The sequence below is a fragment of the Uloborus diversus genome, chromosome 2, assembly GCF_026930045.1.
Source record: "Uloborus diversus isolate 005 chromosome 2, Udiv.v.3.1, whole genome shotgun sequence".
Taxonomy (NCBI): Eukaryota; Metazoa; Arthropoda; class Arachnida; order Araneae; family Uloboridae; genus Uloborus; species Uloborus diversus.
The window spans coordinates 182,756,982-182,775,058 of record NC_072732.1 but is presented as its reverse complement, the minus strand read 5'-3'; the positions used below and the strand labels follow the sequence as shown (position 1 = coordinate 182,775,058).

The 18,077-nt window shown below is 35.8% G+C and overlaps 1 protein-coding gene across 1 annotated transcript in view; it reads right to left on the bottom strand.

Annotated features, from left to right (window-relative positions):
• The window catches only part of LOC129216699 (ecdysone-induced protein 78C-like), a 109,468-nt gene that overhangs the window by 4,937 nt on the left and 86,454 nt on the right, over positions 1 to 18,077 (bottom strand). The window contains exons 3-7 of the mRNA XM_054850914.1: positions 13,840 to 13,981; positions 9,634 to 9,710; positions 9,460 to 9,594; positions 6,775 to 7,056; positions 1,434 to 1,539 (exon numbers count right to left, since the gene is read on the bottom strand). Of these exons, the coding sequence (XP_054706889.1) occupies positions 1,434 to 1,539; positions 6,775 to 7,056; positions 9,460 to 9,594; positions 9,634 to 9,710; positions 13,840 to 13,981 (742 nt within the window). The remainder of the gene's footprint in view (positions 1 to 1,433; positions 1,540 to 6,774; positions 7,057 to 9,459; positions 9,595 to 9,633; positions 9,711 to 13,839; positions 13,982 to 18,077) is intronic.

Sequence of the window (18,077 nt, the reverse complement as noted above, 5' to 3'; positions counted from 1 at the left end):
GAAAAAAAGAAACGAGCTCATGTGTGCATCACATGACTTCCTTTTACTCCAATTTAATGTCATTTCCCCATTATTGGCAATTTTAATGTGATTCAATTGTTTATTCTCTAAATATCACCAACAGTGGCAAAATTGACACCAAATTTAAAAAAATAAAATAAAACAAAATAAAAAAGTCGCCAAATTTGTCACCAAGTTGGAGACAAAACTTGGCGACCAAAAAACTGGCGATATATCGCCAAGTGTCCGAATTATAACACCACTTGAGTTTGCATCGAAATTAACAATGATTCCCCCCCCCCAAAAGGGGCAAAAGACCCCCTTAGGAACATCCGAATGCAACCAAAAGGGAAGGTGCACAACCAGGCTCCACTAGGAGTCTACGTACCAAATTTCAACTTTCTAGGACATACCGTTTTTGAGTTATGCGAGATACATACATACATACGCACGTCACGAGAAAATTCGTTGTAATTAACTCGGGGTCGTCAAAATGGATATTTCAGGTGTCTGTAGGTTCCTAGGCATATATCCACGTGTGGTCGGATCGAAAAAAAAAAAGTCAACATTCATTTGGGGGTGAGATAAATGGAAATTAAGGCCGATTTTTGAGTGAAATTTTTTTCGCGAATACAATACTTCCTTTTTTGTAAAAGGAAGTAAAAAGTGACAGCTTCTCTTCCAGGAACATCTGAAGTTTTAGCCGTTCCAAAAGTAGCACACAGAGAGAAACAAAATCGATCTGCTCCTTCAATCAGTCCATACCATAACGCAAACTGATGGATCGATCTGTACGACAGTCTAACACGTACAGTTTCAACTGGAGCGCATTTAGGATTTTTTTTTTCGAGGGGCCCAAGTCAAATGATGAGAAATTCGAGTTCGAACAGATTAAAATCTTTATTCGTAATGAGTGGTTTTAAACTTATTTCGGGTAGGGCCAGGTCCTCTTCTGCTCCCCCTTAATTAGCATTTATTTGGCTTCAACAATTAGGTTGAAATTGGATGAGCATGATCGACTTTCGTTACCGTTTTTACCGATCATGATCATAACGGAAGAAAATGGAAGAGTTCTGTTCAAAAATGAGAATTTTTTGGACCGTGAGTGAACGCAAGTAAAAGCCCTAAATCACAGCCTAAGTAGCCACACGACCGTCATCTTGGGGCTAAACGCTAAACACCGATTTCTTTCTATGTTTGCTATAATGAACTAGCCTGTTGCGCTTTTTGATTGTGGTGTCTCTTGATTGTCGATTAACATGGAGTTACTAAGAAACCGCAAGAAGCAAAGCACGCAAATTCATTATAGTAGGCGTGGGAACAAAAGCGGCATTTAGACCCAAGATGGTAGACGTGACGCCACTTGAACTACGATTTAGGGCTTTAGACAGAAGGACAAAAAGAAATAGGCGGAGATTGCAGCACAGTCTTACCTGCAGAGAACAGGACGACAGCAGAAAATAGAGCTATCTCCGTATCGTTCAGTTCCAAACTGTTGAATAAGCAGACAAAGTTGAAAAGTGCCAGAATGAACTCGTACTGGAAAAAGAAAAAAAAAATCTCAAACCAAGGTGAAACATTTCGCCATCTGGAGCTGCAAAAATTACTGTTTCAGATTAAAAATTACGATTTCCAATTCCATCTGGTTCAATGTCAAAAGTCAGTATTTATTTCTTCAGTCGACGAAATTTCGCATGTTTTGAAAATTAAAAGAAAAACTTTAATTTCATTACCTGATGAAGTTACAATGATGAGAATAGCGTCGCCAAAATTTGTAAACTACCAGAATGGTACATTTTTAGCATGCTCCGCAACCAAGGACGGATACAAGAGAGGGGCGATCGCTCCGTCCTTGAGCAGAGAGAGATACAGGAACTTTCTTCAGGTATATTTTCGATATTAAAGTTCCAAAAATGAAATTTTACATAATCTTAGATGATGTTAGGAGAAAGATGTTCCTTGGAATTCTTCCAGAATTGAAGTCTTGAAAACGCTATCATAGCCCATCTTTTATTACTGTGGGATAGAGACCAGAACTTTCCACAGGATTTTTTTTTTAATTTAAGTTTAAAACCTCAATTTTACACGATCTTAGATTATATGATATTAGAGACAAGGGCGGGTCCAGAAAACGTTTAAGGAGGGGGTGATTGTATTTTGCTCTTTCCTCTTTGGAACTTCAATTTCTAAAATTTTTCGAAAGAGTGTACTGAACATCATCGTTTACTCTTATGTAACCAAAGGTGTCCTGCACTTGTGTGTCTTTCGAAAAATATCGGGGGGGGGGGGAGCCCTTGAAAATCTCTAATATCATCTAAGATCATGTAAAATTGAGGTTTTGAACTTAAGTTTCAAAAAAAAAAAAAAAATCCTGTAGAAAGTTCTGGTCCCTATCCCACAGTAATAAGAGATGAGCTACGATTGCGTTTTCAAGACTTCAATTTCAGAAGAATTCCGCGGAAGAGCTTCCTTTCTCCTAACATCATCGAAGATTATGTAAAATTGCGTTTTTGGATCTTTAATATTGTAAATATACCTGAAGAAAGTTCCTGTATCCGTAGGGGCAATCTCCCCCATCGCTCCTCTGTTGTACCCGTTTTGGTTAGAGATAGGTTCAAGGGCTTCCCATGGAATTTTTTTGAAAGAAACACAAGTGTAGGACACCTTTGGTTACATAAGTGTAAACGATGATGTTCAGTACACTCCTTCGAAAATTTTTAGAAATTGAAGTTCGAAAAAGGAAAGAGCAAAATAAAATTACCCCGTCCTTGAACATTTTCTAGATCCGCCCTTGTCCGCATCGTAATTTAATATTAACTACTCATAAACAGTCAACTTGCGATATCTCGATGCCTTATAACTTGAAAATTCCTTTAGCTCGAAGTTTCCATCGGGTGCCAGATTCTTGAGAAGATTGCAGGAAGTTCTTACAACTCAAACTATCAACAACTCAAAGGTTTTAGCCGGTCCCATGCTGGGATATCGATTTATTGAGAGTTAATTGAAATTGTTAAGTTTCACTTTTTATAAACGAAACCAAATGAAAGGTTTGCATCTGTTACTACTTGAGAAAGGAGTGCTCATTAAAGTTAGTCTACACTTCGTTTTCAGAACTGCAATTTTGAAAATTTTTCTGCGGAAAGTCCTTAAGGAACCTTTCTCAAATAACATTAAAAGTTCGTCTAAAATTGCCTTCTTGGAACTTAAATTTAAAAACATTGCTTGGAGACGGTACCTGAATCCCAACTCTTCCCCACGCGTCAACGAAGCTGACCTACGTTATATATATACTATAAGGGCGTTTTCAGCCCTTCAATTTCAAAACTTTTTCGGTGGAGCAACCTCGATCCCCCCCACCTCCATAACATCGTTAAAGATAGTTTAAAATTGTTTTTTTAATGCTTCAATTTCTAGAAAGTTTCGAGGAAGTGTCTTTGAAACCCATCTTTTCACCTAACATTATCAAAGATAACCTAACAAATAGGAAAACAGACGCTGATACCCCTTCCTAACATTATCGAAAGTCATTTAAAACTGTTTTTGGAGCTTCAATCTCAAAAATATTTCGGGTGTTTCTCAATGTTCCCCTCTAACATTGCTAATGCTTTCGCTTTTAGGACTTTCATTTCGAAAAAATCCAGCGGAGAGCCCTCGAATTTCCCTTTCCGTAACATCATGGACGAACTTTCGTTATTCAGCAAACGAACAATTGTGAATTTCAGTTGTACACCTCGTTGAAATTTCTTTCTAAATTATTTTTGTACTCCCTTTATGTTTCCAGTTTTCCAGCAGCACTTAAGAGTGAATTATTCTTTACTAAAATTCAAGTCTGACTTAAGCCATTATTTTAAGTCATCACACTTAAAATACGAACAACAATGGCGGCCGTGAAAATATTTAAAGAGGTAATGCATTATTTGGGACACCCTGTATGCAGAGTCGGATTTACCTACAAGTTAAACAAGTTAAAGCTTAGGGCCTCCGCTTTGTTGGGGGGGGGGGGGGGGGGTCCCGAATCCCCCAAAAATGTATGATTCGTTATACTTTTATAAACGAAAAGTGATTGAAAAAATGTATCCAAGTGCTTGAAAACTTAAAAAATTTAAGAAGATGTAATTATAAACCTTGAATTCTAAAATTTCTAACAAATGCAAAAGGTAGGGGGAAACCAAAGTGTCCTAAATTCAACTTCTTGATACATTTTGTCCATCAAAAATGCAAAAATAATGGTTCTGCTGTTTAGGTAGCATATTGCTTAAGATGAATTTTCGTGACTCATGTGCTTAATATTTTGCCATTTATTTGATCCCGAATTCGGTATTTTAGAAGTTCTTTTGTTATTGCTTGCTTTTATCTCACTTCCAACTGCATACTGTTAATCTGCTTAGCAGGAGAAAAACTTTTTACTTTACCTTTATTCTTTTTCGTTCTCTGCACTACTTGTGATTTAAAAAAAAAAAAAATGCTGTTATGAGGAATCTTCAGTTGTATCTATTTTTTATTTCAACTTTAAATAGGTGTTTCTTACAAAGTTAGAACAATTCTATAAGACTATACAATCAAGTATTAAAAAGTCAGAGCCTGGAAAGTGTAAATGAGGTGTTTCAAGTAATTTTAGTTATTCTTGAGTCCTTGAAAATAATTAAATACATATGTCTTTGAAATAATTTAAGAAGTGCTTCGATTTTATTTCTTATCAAGTGTATAAACCATTAATTGTCCGAAATGCTAGGATATTACTCTCTCGTAAGCTATTTTCTATCTAAATCATTCTTTTACCATTTCTTTTACAGCATTTTATGCATTTTTTACTATTGATTATTTACTTTTAATACACTGTCGAGTTTTTAGTTTTTTTTTTAAACTTTTTTTTTGTGTGTGTGGGGGGGGGGGGATTCAAACATCAAAAACTAACTATACCGGAAACCAATGTGCTTTACTTTCTCTTCCCTCGCAGATCTTTGTCGGTTAATATCATTGATTTCTCATAATCAATGATATTAACCGACAAAAAACCGACTATTAAATGATATTAATAAGAGAATCAAAATTTTCATTTTTATTGATCTGAATTTGGAAAAGATTGCCACTTTTTCAATGAACGACACACACACATACACATTTATATGGTGTTCAAAAAATGACCGGTACATTTTTGAAAAATTAGTAAAAACTAAACGGGCAGCGATCATTGAGAAGGAATAGATGGAGAGAGTGCAACCCTACTATCCCGATACGTCAACAGTACCATGTGACCTGGGGAGCAATTTCGAGTTGACCGTAACCGCTGAAGAAGTTTTCATTAGCTGAAGCCATGTATGATAACAACCTTTAACTGTAGAAGGGAAAAAATAGATTTATAGTAATAGTGCAGTATTCTAGCATTGTAAACTGTGAGGAAAAAGTCACACCAGGAGGTCCAGTAACTTTTCCCTAGCATGTACGAATGTTTTTTACTTCTAAATAAAGAAAAAATAACATTTATATGCATTCAACGAGTACATATTCCACAGTAGCTTCTAATTTTTTAATTTTTGTACTTATTTTACCTATAAAAGTTGTAAAACATTGTATATCTTGAGTGCAAATAACATTTTAGTTCCATAAAAACACTTTTTACTTAACTAGTAATTATTTTAACGGCTCTTAAGCATTTTGTGTACATTTACTTTGTTGGCGAGTATTTTCTCGCCAAGCTCCTGAGAACAGCAGATGCGCAAGAATAAAGATTTGCTATTTTTATGCTTCAATTTAAATACTAGTATGCCTGCGTATGAAATCATTTCAAAACATTGATTACAGTGCATATGAATCCATAAATTTTCAGTCAATAACAGAACACTTTAAACTATTTGTACATGCCCGTAATTTTAGGGAATAAACATCAAAATACATGAAAAGTGCAATTACATTACATTTTAAAATCCAGAAGGAAGTGGGGAGATGGAATTTGAATGATAGGCCTGTATTTGTATCCGTTATTTATTTATTTATTCATTATTACGCGGCAAAGGAGTTGTAGCCAGAGTAGCTCTTTTCTGAAGCCCCGACTTCATAATAAGCGCCGTCGCATCGACTGAAAAATATTTAATGCCAAAAGAGCGATTGCGTGTCAAAACGCGACAACTTCCCAGCCAAAAAAGTCACCTGACCTGGGAAACATTGGATTCCAAGCTTATTTCACTGAGACATTTGCTATGGCTCCCTCCATTAGTATTCCTTCTCAATGGCAGCGATAGAAATATACTGTTTGTTGCTTTATGCTTGGGACAACAGTAAATCTTCCGACAAACAAACTTTCAAAATTAATTACAATATTCCTCAACAGATGGCGCTGCAGGTGTTTTAAAAGATATAAAAGAAAACGCAGTCTGTAAGATCGCCAAAATGACCGGTATATTTGAAAAATCAATAAAATTTAAACGGGCAACGACAGAAATACACTACTTTTTCATGCAATATGCTTGAAAATACAGTATATTTTCAGGCAGACACACCTGCAGTCTCCCTAGAATACCTGCAGCGTCACCTGTTGAGGAACATTATAACTAATTTTGTAAGTTTGTCTGTTGGAAGATTTACTCTTGTCCCAAGCATAAAGCAACAAACGGTATATTTCTATCGCTGCCCATTTAGTTTTTATTGATTTTTCAAATTTATCAGTAATTTTTGGAACACCCTGTATACATATATGGGGGAGAGGTGTAACGGGGCCGCCGCGAAAGTAACGGAGAGCAGCTGCTCTCCGTTACTTTCGGCCCCGGGTGTACTCACGTCGAATAAGAGCTCTAGATGTCTTCTGGAGAGGCATGCCCCGTCGTGGAAGGACAGGGCGTCGGGGGTGGCGATGCGAGCGGCCTGCAGCAGCCACACCTCGAAGAAGCCGCGCTTGATGATTCGGAGTTGGTCGTCCTGGACGAGCTCGGCGAACCCGGGCAGCCGCTTGACGAACTCTACGACCTTGTGGATGCTCGGGTCCAGACCCCGGGCCCAGGTCCGCCACAGGGCGGCACGCACCTGCTCGGGGCTGTCCGGCTCGTCCGGCCTTTCGCCCTCCTGAAAAAAAAAAGGATCAATGTGAAGTACAGGGCGACACAAGGTTTTTTCAACAATTCTATTAAACCAAAGGTGGTGGAAGAAAAATTTTTATTAATTGGAATTGAAACCTTGTTTGACAAAATAGCTTAGTTTAACGTGCTCCAAATAGAAAGCTCGTTACCGGTGGAAATTTTTGCAAAAATAAACTTTTACATTTTTTTTTCTTTTTTTAAGCTTAAGAGCATTTTTTTTTCCTCCTAACATATTTTGCTGTTTGAAGTCAGTTTTAAATGTTAAACACTAAGTATGCAGCCTTTGAAAAAATGTTGATCTTATGCCTGAAAATTAGTTCTGTTATACGGGAAAGTAGGTTCGTTTAGTTTTGGACGGAGCTTCCTATTTAGTTTTTAGTTTTTTTAGGAAAAAAGAATTAAATTTTCGGTAATTGAACCACTACACATTTTTGCACAAAAATAAATATTACGCAGATATATCGTCGCCTCAGAGCAACAGTAAGCTATATAATCCCAGAAATAACACTAAGAAATCTTACTGTTGCTCTGAGGCGACGATATCTAGGCTTAGTTCTCAAGCTCGTATTAATTGTATCTGGCATCAGTCGTGTTTGTTAATTGTATTTTAACGAAGCGGGGAAATAAATTTTATGTAGACAACTGACAAATTTTCGGGAAATTATTACTAAACTTACAAGCGTCAGGAAGCACCCGCCACCTTCTCATTGATTTATGTGCAAAGTTGGCGTTTTCAAAATAAAATGTCACTTAAAACTAAAAAAAAAAGTTTTTTTTTCCTTAATATTTTTATGGAGGGTGATAATAGAATCAAAAAAGTTTGGCAGCCCCTGTTGTTTACAAAGATGTCATGGGAAGCCCGAACTTAAATTTTTGGGATGGAGGAAATTCTCAATTTACCGACCGAATGACTGAATTTTACTGAAAGATAAAATACGATATTGCACACGTACAATACTTACATTACATCTAATGATCTACAGATGGCGCTGTCGGATTTATGATCTAGGATCATGCAAAGCAACAAGCGATATAAAAAGGAGCAATGGCAGCAGGTAATGGTAGTCGAAGCTAATCGATGTATCGAAAGGCTGTTCATAGTGGAGAACGCATTATAAGAATTATACAGAAATAAAAAGCTATAGCGCCATATCTGTTGGTCAAAAATAGAACTACATATTTTTGTTTCGTTGTTACACAAAATCCGGCACTTTTTTGATTCGTTCAGTACAAACCGCATCTTTTTTTCTTCATTCGTTTTCGAATTATTCATTTTTGAAGTTGCTCCTGATTTTTGGATCACCCTGCATATAAATTAAAGACACTAATAATAATAATAATAATAATCGCGCAAAGCAGTAAGTTACTACAGGCAATGCACCAACAGCCCGGTTATGATATCCAGAGAATACAGTTTCGTCCTTGTTATGGAATCATCAGGTTGGTTGGAATAGTTGACTTACTGTTGATTAAAGCTTGACCGCGGATAGATGGCGGATGACCTTGAAGTGGAAACATAATTTTGATCACTTGTAATAGGTTGTTTCTTATTCTTTTGTAACAGATAGGATCAGCGAGAAGGCGCCTCTTGCTACTTGTCGCCCGGTGCTTTCTGGCTGATTCTACCTATTTCAAATGATACAAATGATATTTACGGCTCAAGGTCATCCCCCCGTTTCTCGGTGGTCAAGCCTTACCAAAGTTTTACCTTCAATTGCGGACTTGAACCGCACTATTACTGGGACTCTTGCCTTGCTGGCGAGCAAAACTTTCTTTATACAAATACAACCAATAACAGGAGTCAGCTAGGCTGGTCCTAGTCAGTTTATAAGTCCCCAATGAAGATCAATGGCCCTCCTAAAGTTATCCACTTTCTTGCTCATTACCACCTCTTCCGGTAAGCTTTTCCAAATGCCCACGACCCTACTAAAGAAATAAATTTTTTGTTAGCTACCAGTTTTGATCTGCTCAGCTTCAATGAGATGACATCTGCCTCCAGGCTGGACTCCAGCTCAGATGTTTCCTATTCCAAAGTGATTATTCCATAACAAGGACGAAACTGCAGTCTCTGGATGTCATAACCGGGTTGTCGGTGCATTGCATGTCATAATCGCAATGTTGACTCCGAATTTGCCGAATAAGGAACTTGTGCATCCACCAATCGATTTCAACGTTTCAATGCAGCTCATGAAATTACCAATCAATGTCAATGTTTGTTTATTTTTTATTGGACGTAGCCCATTTTGACCGCAAGAGACGCCGCAGGGAACCCTTGCATCCACCAATCAATGGCAAAGTAATGGAAACAGGGGTGCCGTGTAGCGTGCTCTTTGTTGCCATGGGTTTCAGCGATAGTCACGGTCTATAAAAATTAAATGCACTGACTTACCACTATGAGAGTGATGGACTTCCTGACGATGTTCCTGGTCTTATCCAACGTGAAGTGTGAGTTGGCGTCGTGGGCCGCGATGACTGCTTCGGCGAACTCGTAGATGCCCTTGTTCTCCTCCTGGTCGGGCTGGAGCTGGGGCGGCGCCGGGGCAGGGAGGGGCGTCTCTTCCACGCTGCTCACCACCGCCGCCCTACCCCCTTCCTCCATCCGCTCCCGAGAACGCTTCGGGACGCGGCCGTACCGGACAGCTGCACAAAGAGAAGCAGATCCCGGATTAGGTGCACCATAAAATCATCGAAAGGTGCATGCAAATATGTACCGAAAAATCCTGAAATATGCACTAAAAATTCAAAAAATATGTACCGGAAATTTCTGAAATATGCACTAAAAATTCAAAAAATATGTACCGGAAATTCCTGAAATATGCACTAAAATTTCAAAAAATATGCACCGAAAATTCCTGAAACATGCACTAAACATTCAAAAAATATGTACCGATAATTCCTGAAATTTGCACTAAAAATTCGAAAAATATACACTAAAACGTAGTATAATAGTCACGCAAATAAAATTTTTCACTTCTGAATCAAAACACAAAAAATTGCCTTTCTATTCTTGATTTTTTTAAAAAATCTTTTTAGTAATTAATTTTATTTTTTGGCGTTTGCACAGAAAGTAAAATGCGTATTAATAGTTTGCAGAAAAAAAATCGAGCGACCCTAGAAAAACACACAGGTCGCCCGATTTTTTTTTTTTTTTTTTTACTCTTTATGAAGAACAAAATAGTTTTTTGTGATCTTTTTTCATGAAAAAAATCTAAAAGTGAATGAAAAATGCACTAATAGGCAATTATTTTGAAAATTTGCCATTTTTATGCAGCATAAAGTTCATAGGAGGCGAAAACATTATTAATATTTTAAACAAACAACAAGAGGCGGCGCAATTGCATATGCATATGCACGTATGCAATTGCATCTAATCCAGGCTCTAAAGATGAAGCAACTATAAAATAATGTAATCAACCGCAAGCATTGCAAGGTTACAGAAACGCGTTTCGGGGTTCAAAGAACAACCTTTTCAATAAAAAAATTGTGAGCTTTTGGTTGTAAATTCCTCCAACAATTTACATCCAAAAAAAATACCGGATGTCCTAGATACATACTTCTAATTGCAAAAATGATCAAAGTATAAGATGCAGAGTTGAGATATTGAAAGTTTGAAGTGAAAAGAAAAAAAAATGTGAAAAAATACAAAATATAGCATTTTATACGGCCCCCAAGTCCCCTTTGAGGCCGTATAAAAAGCTATATTACGTCTTTATATCGTCTTTGAACCCCGAAACGCGTTTCTGTAACCTTGCAATGCTTGCGGTTGATTACATTATTTTATAGTTGCTTCATCATTAGAGCCTGGATTAGATGCAATTGCATACGTGCATATGCATATGCAACATTGTATGCAACATTGTATTTAGGGAAATATTTTCCATTGAAAAACAATGCAAAAGATTTAGTAGAACATTTGCGACGAAAATTCAAGGAAATATTCGAGTTCAAAATCAGTTGGAACCAATGGACCATGCAGAAGTTGAGATTGGAACATACCGCCCCAGAAAAAGTACGTGGTGCCAAAGAAAAAAATATATGTTTTCCATCACTGTTGAAAAATAAATGTAAATGTTTTGTGACGAAACGTAAAAACACACTATAAAAGCTCAAACAACATTAAAAATCCCACTCTATGCGCACAGATAATTTCCCCCAAAAAGGTGCAATTGACTACGAGTGTAAGTGGTATAAGTCACAAAACGCTGCTTGGTTAATATTGGTTACACTAATTTCAAAGTTTTCGTGTTTTTTTTTTTTTTTTTCGTGCTTGTAATTTAACTAAATGCAATGTAAAGGACTTAAAGACTTTTTCAAAGTTAATGTCGTATTTTTTTAACTATTTCCTTTTTTGCTTCAAACTTTAAATATTTTAACCCCCCCCCCCACACACACACACTTTTTTTTTGACTATTTTTGCAATTGCAAGTATATGTCTAAAATAAAAGGTTAAGAAAACAGAGGTCTTGCAGGTTAAACAGGAACATGCTGTGCATTAACAGTGACGTACACAGGCATTTTTCATAGGGTGGGTCCAGGATCGAAAGGTCCACGATTCTTCAACACGCATTCAGACATACACTATATGACCAAAAGTATTGGGACACTTCCAAAAAATCACATTTTTACGGATTTCTCGAGAAATAAAAGACCAATTGCTCTGTAATTTTTTTCACATGAAAAATATACTCTAGCTCTCAGTTTCCAATAACAGTTAAGTCTGCTATTCATTTAGGTGACCAACAACAAATTGAGGAACCAAAAAAAGGTTTTTGGTCATTTTTCATTGTAAATAGCTGGGAATAAGCTATAAATTTCAAAAATAAGTTAAAAACCTATCTAGAATTATATTTTGAATATTTTTGTAAAAGTATCTCTTACATCCACGGAAATATAAGCATTTCTTTCAAAAATGCAAATTTGTTTTGAAGGTTTTCAGCTCAAAGCACGCAGAGTTTTCCGTTAAACGTTACCAACCTTTCAGAATATTTGACAGTATATTAGAGAAATATCATAATAAAATTTGAAGTTAAAATATTGAAAATTTAATGAAATATGAACATTTAAAGCAATCAATTTTTCACTGCGCCTGCGCGAAAAATAGCAATTTATAACCTTTATAATCGGAAGCCCTGATATAGCCTACATTTCATGAAAAAAATTCCACCTTGATATCTTTAAAATCTAAAAAGTTATCAGCGATCTAATGAGCCAAGTTTAATAACACTTGGCTAGACGACGAATCGTGAGGGATCGTTCATAAAAAATCCGTTCTTATCATGAATCACTCTGCAACGATAGCAAGAAAATGTTGTCAGTTTGCGAACGACCCCTTACCTTTCGTCGCCTATCCAAGAATTATTGAAATTCAGCTCATTAGATCACTGATAACTTTTTTAATTTTAAAAATATTGAGGTGGATTTTTTTTTTTTTGAGTTGTAGAATATATCTGAGCTTTGGATTATAAACGTCATAAATTGCTATCTTTCGTGCATGCGCAGTGAAAATCTAAATGCTTTAAACGTTCATGTTTCATTAAACTTTCAATATTTTAACTTCAAATTTTATTATTATGTTTCTCTAATACGCTGTCAAATATTCTGAAAAGTTTAGTAACGTTTGACGAAAAACGCTGCGTGATATAAGCTGAAAACCTACAAAAAAATTTGCATTTTTGACAGAAATGCTTATATTTCCGTGGGTATAAGAGATACTTTTACGAAGATATAAAAATAAATTTTTGATGGATTTTTAATTTATTTCTGACATTTATGGCTTATTCCCAGCTATTTACAATGAAAAATGATCAAAAATCATTTTTTTTTTGGTTCCTCAATTTGTTGCTGGTCCCTTAAATGAATAGCAGACTTAAACTGATGTAATTAACTTAAACTGATGCAGACTTAAACTGACTGTTATTGTAAACTGAGAGCTAGAGTATACTTTTTATGTGAAAAAAATTACAGAGCAATTGGTCTTATTTCTCGAGAAAACCGTAAAAATGTGATTTTTTGAAAGTGCCCCAATACTTTTGATCATACCTTATAGTGTATTCTTTTGATTTTATCGATTGTCGGGAATAAAAAACATTAAAAATAATTTAATAATAATGACCTAGCATTATAGTTAAAATTTATTAATAACGAATACTTGATTACAATTCCAGAAAGCACAAGAATGAATGTATTTATCGTGAGGTTCTGAGAAGTTGAGCTCCGACTCTGACAATGTTTACCTCAGTTTCGGAAAATAGGAAGGGGTAATTGGCGCTAAGTTGAGTTGAGAAACTTAAAAGGCGCTAAGTTGAGTTGAGTAGTTTTTTAAAAATATTCTAATTAAAATCCGAGTCAATAACGCGTCTATTTTTCACTAAACTCCCCTAAAACAGGTAAACATAGTCAAGGCCACAGCTCAACTAACCAGAGCTGCACTATACTTTTCTCTTAATTGAAAATAAAAACATCGAAGCAAAATCATCATTATAGAACAATTTATGTTTACATAGAGTTCGATTTTCCAGGGGAAGAAGGAGAGAAAATAAATTTTACTTCTTCTTTTATTAAATCTGAAATTATTGTCACCGTTGCTTTTAATTATTTTACGTACTATATATGTAGGATTATTGTCAATCAAATAAATAAATAAATAAAGAAATAAACACAAGGGCGATGGGAGGGGTGCGGACCCCTTGGACCTTCCCCCTGTGTGCGCCACTGCATAATAATAATACACAATACAATAAAAGTTCGATGTGACAGAAAAAGAACTCACAGTCCCTAGACATGCCAACGTCGAGGCATTTCTTGAATCTGCAGAACTGGCACCTGTTGCGATTTAGTCGGATGACGAGGCACTTCTCGTCCCTCAAACACCGGTACTCGATCTTTTTCTGGATGCTGCGCCGGAAGAAGCCCTGCAACAAAGATGTTACTTTAACTTCATAAATTATGGTTGGGAAAAAGAGAAACACTGCCATGTTTACAAGTAACAAAGTGAATCACGAAAGAAAGCTTAATAAACTTTAGCTGATAATTTAAAGATTTCGTAGGAACTAACTAATATTTGTCGTCTGCAAGAGAGATCGTTTAAAATTCATTAGATTTTCATTTCAGCCATAATTTCTTTAGTGGCGAACCTTGGTTTTGTTTATTATCGTTTGTTGTTAACATTTACAGGGGTGCCCCCTCCTAAAAGCAAGGGTGCACCTCCCCCAAATATCGCAAAGACCCCCTAAATGGAAAAGCCCCCCAAATTGAAAAATGCCCCTCAAAACACCCCACTAAAAATTTCAATGGAGCAGTCTGCGCCATGACACCCCCTCCCCCGCGCTTTTACGTGGGCACTCCTGACATTTGCTTATTCTATTCTAAGAAAGATTAACGTATGCAAAAATGATTGATGACAAATATTCTCAATGTAAGTGTAATAAAATGGATTTTGTCTTGTCGACCTAACTTATATTTTTGATTGAATTTTTTTACTTAAAATTTTTTTTTCTGGATTATCAAAGAAAAAAAAATGAAAGGAAAGGTCAAATCAACTACGATCAAGTGAGAACAATAAGCAATGCGTGATTTCTCAAAAAAAAAAAAAAAAAAGAAAAGAAAGAAAAAAAATCTAATAAGGAGGCCCAGGTTATCGCATTAGCATCCGAGGTCAACGTCCTGGGCACTGAATTTTAAAATGAGCAGGGAATTTCCTATGATGTTTGTAAAACAGGTTTTCAGTTTTCTGGAAAACTTCATTTTTTGAAGTTTGCCCCTTTTGAAATGAATGTACAGGGTGTTTATAAAGTCTTGCACTGATACAAAAAAAAATTCATTTGAAAAAGTTACTTCATATTTAAACATGATTCATATTAACACTGTTATACTTTTGAGAAGTATTTATTTTATATCCAGAAATTTAATCAAATGCATGATGCTGCTGCTAATAGATGTCGCCACCAAATAATAATGAGAGCAAGTTAAAAAAAATCTCGACTCTTTTTATTTTCATTACGCATACGCAAACAATTATTTTAATTAATGTAGGGGTACTTGTTAGGTGGATTTATAGCACAGAAAGTAATTAAAGTGTTCAGGGGGATTGAATATTGAAGGTGTTTGGATCTTTGATCTCGTTTAGGACAGGATTCGTTCGGGGAGGAGGGAGGTGCCACGGAAATTTAGGGTGGATTCACCCTCGTCCTTGGGGGTATACACTTGATGAATAAATTTTTTCTGTGTACATTTGAAGAAAACCTCTTTAAGCCCTGTTTCATGGTTTAAAATGTAAGAAAAGAATACATGTCAAAATGTTTCTCCTTGATTGCAATAGATGGCGCCACTACTTTTGCATTTTAGGTTTTCAGCGTTTTGTTAAACTCGTAAATGAATTTAAAATTTTCTCATTGAATCTAACAGGAGCAGATCCAGATGCACTCATAAGTGTGTTCGGGTGCCAAATGGAGGGGGGGGGTCCAGTTTGGCGGTTCTCTGTAGTAGGTGTCTCCAATCATTTTTATTCAAGAACTAAATTAACCATTCAAACTAATTTTGTTTCAAATAAAAAAACTAAATAAAATTGAATGAAAATAAAGCTCAAAAAATGTTTGAGCTTTTTCCAACTACGAATTCCCTCATTGCGGGGTCTTGCGGTTCACCAGCGGGAATTTGGCGGCTTTGAAAGAAGACCATTGTTTATCCTACTGTATACTGAATTGTTTTTTAACCAGCTTGATATATTATTTGCATGGAGGTGGGGTAGTTTGAAAATATCGTCGCCTGATCTAATCCCAGGAATAACACTAAGATGTGGTACTGTTGCTCTGAGGCGACGATATTTAACCCAGGCACTGCTTGGGCGTCGTGGCCGGGGGTCCGAGGGGTCCGGACCCCCTCAATAATTGAGAGTCAGACCCTCCCAAAAATTGGAATTTGTTAAAATCAAATCCGTTATTTTCGGGAACTTATTACTGTTTTAATTCCAAAAAAAAAAGGACGATAATGCACAGTTACATAAAACATAATTTTCCATGTGAAATGAAGTTGGAATTTTTAATTGTTATGTATTAAAATCAAAATATACTTCGCGAGCACAAAAGTAAAGCACCTGTCTAGAATGAAAACTTAGAAGCAAAGAATTGTTGCCGAAACGCTGCTAATTATTATCAGAAGTCTGAACTACATCGCAAGCAGGCCCGTCATTTCGAATTTTTACGGACGGGGATGGGGGGGGGGGGAGGGTAAAGGAGGGTAAAGGGTCAATGTAAATTACATTAAAAAACATGTCCACTTACATGTGCCAAATACAGTATTTTCTCAAATCTAGAGGGCCCTAAATAGCGGGTCTGTTCGCAAGACAAAGAAGCCACAAAGACATGGTAGTGGTGAAGGAAACTTTATGCAGTTACTGAGAGTTTGCAGTGAAGGAATGAACATTATTCAAGTTTTTTTTTAGGCAGAGGTTTCAAAGAGAGATAAAATGTACTCAACCAGATATTCAAAATGAGATAGTATAAATGATAACGTTATATCTTATTAAGAAGATCAATTGAAATCTTTTTTTATTTTCTCCGTGATTTTCGATGGCAGGACAGAAATTTCAGGGTTACACATTATGTCAAGATTAGAAAACACTTTAAATCCCCAAGAAACTTTTCTGAGTTTCTACAAAATTCCTGCAACAGTAGAAGAAGACCACCTCTTATAACTGATATGTCACCCCCTCCCCCTTTTTTAGAAGCTGACCTTCCACTTTCATTTTAATATTTAAAAAAAAAAAAAAAAAAAAAAAAAAAAACCTTCAGTCTTAAAAATGAATAATTACGTGTTAAACGAGTAAATACAGTGAAAGTGAAAAAAGATATATTCTATATATATTTTTTTTCTAAATGCGATCTTAAAATATTATTTAGGAACATCGAGATTCTGTATTATTAAATTACCTTACCCAGACGAGGGAAATACGTTTTAAATATAAAAAAAGCTGAAATACAGATAGAGAGATTAAAAAAATTGTAATGAATTATCACACCAGAAGTTCTAAGTACTTGAATGCAAGAAAAAAAAGGTAAAACACAAAACTTAATTAATAGATTCAAGAAGCATAATACTTAAAATAAAGTGAAAAAATAGACTTAAAGTATCAGGGTAAAATATTACACTAGTCTAAAATATTAAAAGTTTTTTTACTGAAGCCGCAGACATATTTCAAACAAATAAACTATCTGGAAATTGAAAATTTCTGTATAGAAAACCAAAGCAATCAAATAGTTTTGAAAAAGAAAAAAATTCTCCTCAAGCCTTATTCCCTTCAGTTTACTACATCAGAGGTAGCCTAAAATTGTGTTTCTGAAACTTTGATTTTGATAGCAAGGGAGAGTATCCATATTCCATTCCTTCCCGTAACATCAGCAACGATAACTTACATTCCGTATTTAGAGTTTCAGTGTCGAAAAACTTCCAGGAGAGCGCTCTCACCGTATTCCCATAGAAACACACCCACTCCCTACTATCAAAGATAGTCTTAACTTTCGTTTTCAGTGCTTCAACTGTAAAAATATTCTAGAGATCCCCTAAAACTTAGCTCCCTCTAATATCATCAAAGAGCGTATAAAACTTCGTGTTTAGACGCTCGAAATTCCACTTACGAAAAAACTCTGAGGAAGAAGGCTAAAAACTTCTTTTCCCAACACAACCGAAAATTATCTAAAGTCAACTTTTTTGAAGTTTCAATTTCCAAAAATTGTTTGTTCCCGAACATGGCTTAGAATCGTGCTTTTAAAACTTCGATTTTGAGAAAATTCCGAAGTCCCAAAATCTCTCTTCTCCTGAACATCACCAAAATCGTCTAAAACTGCAGGATAGATATGTTCAGGATAGATGAAGTTTAACATGAAATTAAGTGGAAAAAATGGTCCCAAGTACCATTTCAGTACGAGACGGTAAAAGTGTTGTTACTTTGGCCACAGACGCTTTTATTTCAAACACATTAAAATACTGAAGTTGAAACTGAATGTTGCATTA